Consider the following 1,863-nt stretch of genomic DNA (forward strand, 5'->3'; position numbering starts at 1 on the left):
GGGGGGGCTTGCAAAAGTGCATGGGGTTGGTGTGGAGGGGAGAGGAGAGGGCAACATCTGTAAGAATTGGGTGGGGTTAAAGGGTGGATATGGGGGCTGAGGATTGTTGAGGGTGTCTGAAATTGGAGATAGAGGGGTACAATAAGCAAGCAGTAATAGGATAAATGGTGGTGGTGAGGGGGTACAAGATGGAGATTATGTGTTTGAGTGGGGAACAGTTGAGGAAGAGAGAGAGAGTCGGGTGAAGTGCATGAAGGTAGAATTCAATGGTCCTGTGTGGGGATGGAGGAAATCAATGTCATGTATGGATGCAGAGAACAATATCAATGGATGAGAAAACGTAGAATAGTGCAGTGGGAGAGATGTAGGGAGGTAGGAATGATACATGTGGACACACTTCAGTATATGGAATGTTTTAGCTTTCATATTGTATTTGGTATAATCTTATAATTTATGAAAATAATCTTAATCCAATTAATTATTATTTTATTTCTTTCTTTCCTATCTTGAAGAGAAAAATCCTTTAAAAGCGAAAATCACTCCTCCCAAAAAGAACTCCTGTTTCTACATCTGTCAGCATTGCCTTGTTCATTTGGGAGATATCGGTAAGTACAGTCACAGCATTACGCACAATACCTGTAGAATGGCTCCATGGTGCTGTTGCTTGAAATTGTCTTTTAGAAATAATGTATTAGTATCAATGTAATTGATTAGACCTTTCCAAAAATTGCAAGCCTTGTGCTTCCATTAGAAAGTTCAAATGCTGCCTTTCATCCTTCCGGGGTCGATGAAATAAGTACCAGTTATGCACTGGAGTTGATGTAACCGATTAGCCTTCTCCCTCAAAATTTCATCCGTGTGCCTATAATAGAAAGGATTCAAGCTGGCAGAATCATTAGCATGCTGGACGGAATGCTTAGCATTATTTCTTCTGTCTTCATGCTCTGAATTCAAATTCTGGCAGGGTTGACTTTGCCTTTCATCCTTTCGGGGTTGATGAAATAAGCACCAGTTATGAACTGGGGTCAATGTAATTGACTTATCCCCTCCCCCAAAATTACTGCCCTTGTAGCAAAAATTTAAAACCATTATTATTATTACTGTGTTTCTAATCCAGTTTTGTTGACCAGTTTTAGAATTGTTTTGTTTATATCAATTGTGTGTTCAGTTTTATTGAATCCTAACTGAAATGTTGTTGTTGTTGAAGCTCGTTACCGCCAAGAAGTGGATCAAGCACAAACGTATTACTGGCATGCTGCTAATTTGGTACCATCAAATGGTAAGTTAAAGAAATGTTGACCGTATATCTAACAACAGTACACTGTCGATGTATTTTTAACTCTCTCTCTCTCTCTCTCTCTCTCTCTACACACACACATGTATCTGTCTGTGTAGGTTTATTTAGGGTGGTGTGTTCTTGAGCAGAACACTTCACCTTATATTGCTCTGTGCTCACTTCAACACTTGATGTGTGGGACACTGGTGCACCTGTTCAGGAAACATCAATTTGATGGAGAGAGTGACCCTCATCTGTTGTTTGTTTGTTTTTTTTGTTTTTTTTTGGATAGGAGAATCGACCATGTTGTGTTTGAGTGTATGTAGAGAAACATTTATGCATGAATACATAAAACAATTTTGTTTCTGTTGATTCAATTTTCAGGTCAACCCTACAACCAGCTGGCCATACTTGAGGCAGCCCGTGGTAACAAGCTGACCACAGTGTTTTATTACATCCGCAGTTTAGCAGTGAGGCACCCCTTCCCTGTGGCTGCTACCAACCTTGAGAAGTTCTACAGCAAACTTGCCAAAGACTCGTATGTTTCACTTCTAAGCAACTTTTGCCCTCTTTTATCTTCTGCTCTC

The 1,863-nt window shown here is 40.0% G+C and overlaps 1 protein-coding gene across 1 annotated transcript in view; it reads left to right on the plus strand.

Annotated features, from left to right (window-relative positions):
• LOC106883714 (nonsense-mediated mRNA decay factor SMG7) overlaps positions 1-1,863 on the plus strand; it is a 68,760-nt gene that overhangs the window by 47,129 nt on the left and 19,768 nt on the right. Inside the window, exons 7-9 of the mRNA XM_014934861.2 lie at positions 513-605; positions 1,208-1,279; positions 1,661-1,814. Of these exons, the coding sequence (XP_014790347.1) occupies positions 513-605; positions 1,208-1,279; positions 1,661-1,814 (319 nt within the window). The remainder of the gene's footprint in view (positions 1-512; positions 606-1,207; positions 1,280-1,660; positions 1,815-1,863) is intronic.

Source organism: Octopus bimaculoides, chromosome 22 (assembly GCF_001194135.2).
Source record: "Octopus bimaculoides isolate UCB-OBI-ISO-001 chromosome 22, ASM119413v2, whole genome shotgun sequence".
Classification (NCBI taxonomy): domain Eukaryota; kingdom Metazoa; phylum Mollusca; class Cephalopoda; order Octopoda; family Octopodidae; genus Octopus; species Octopus bimaculoides.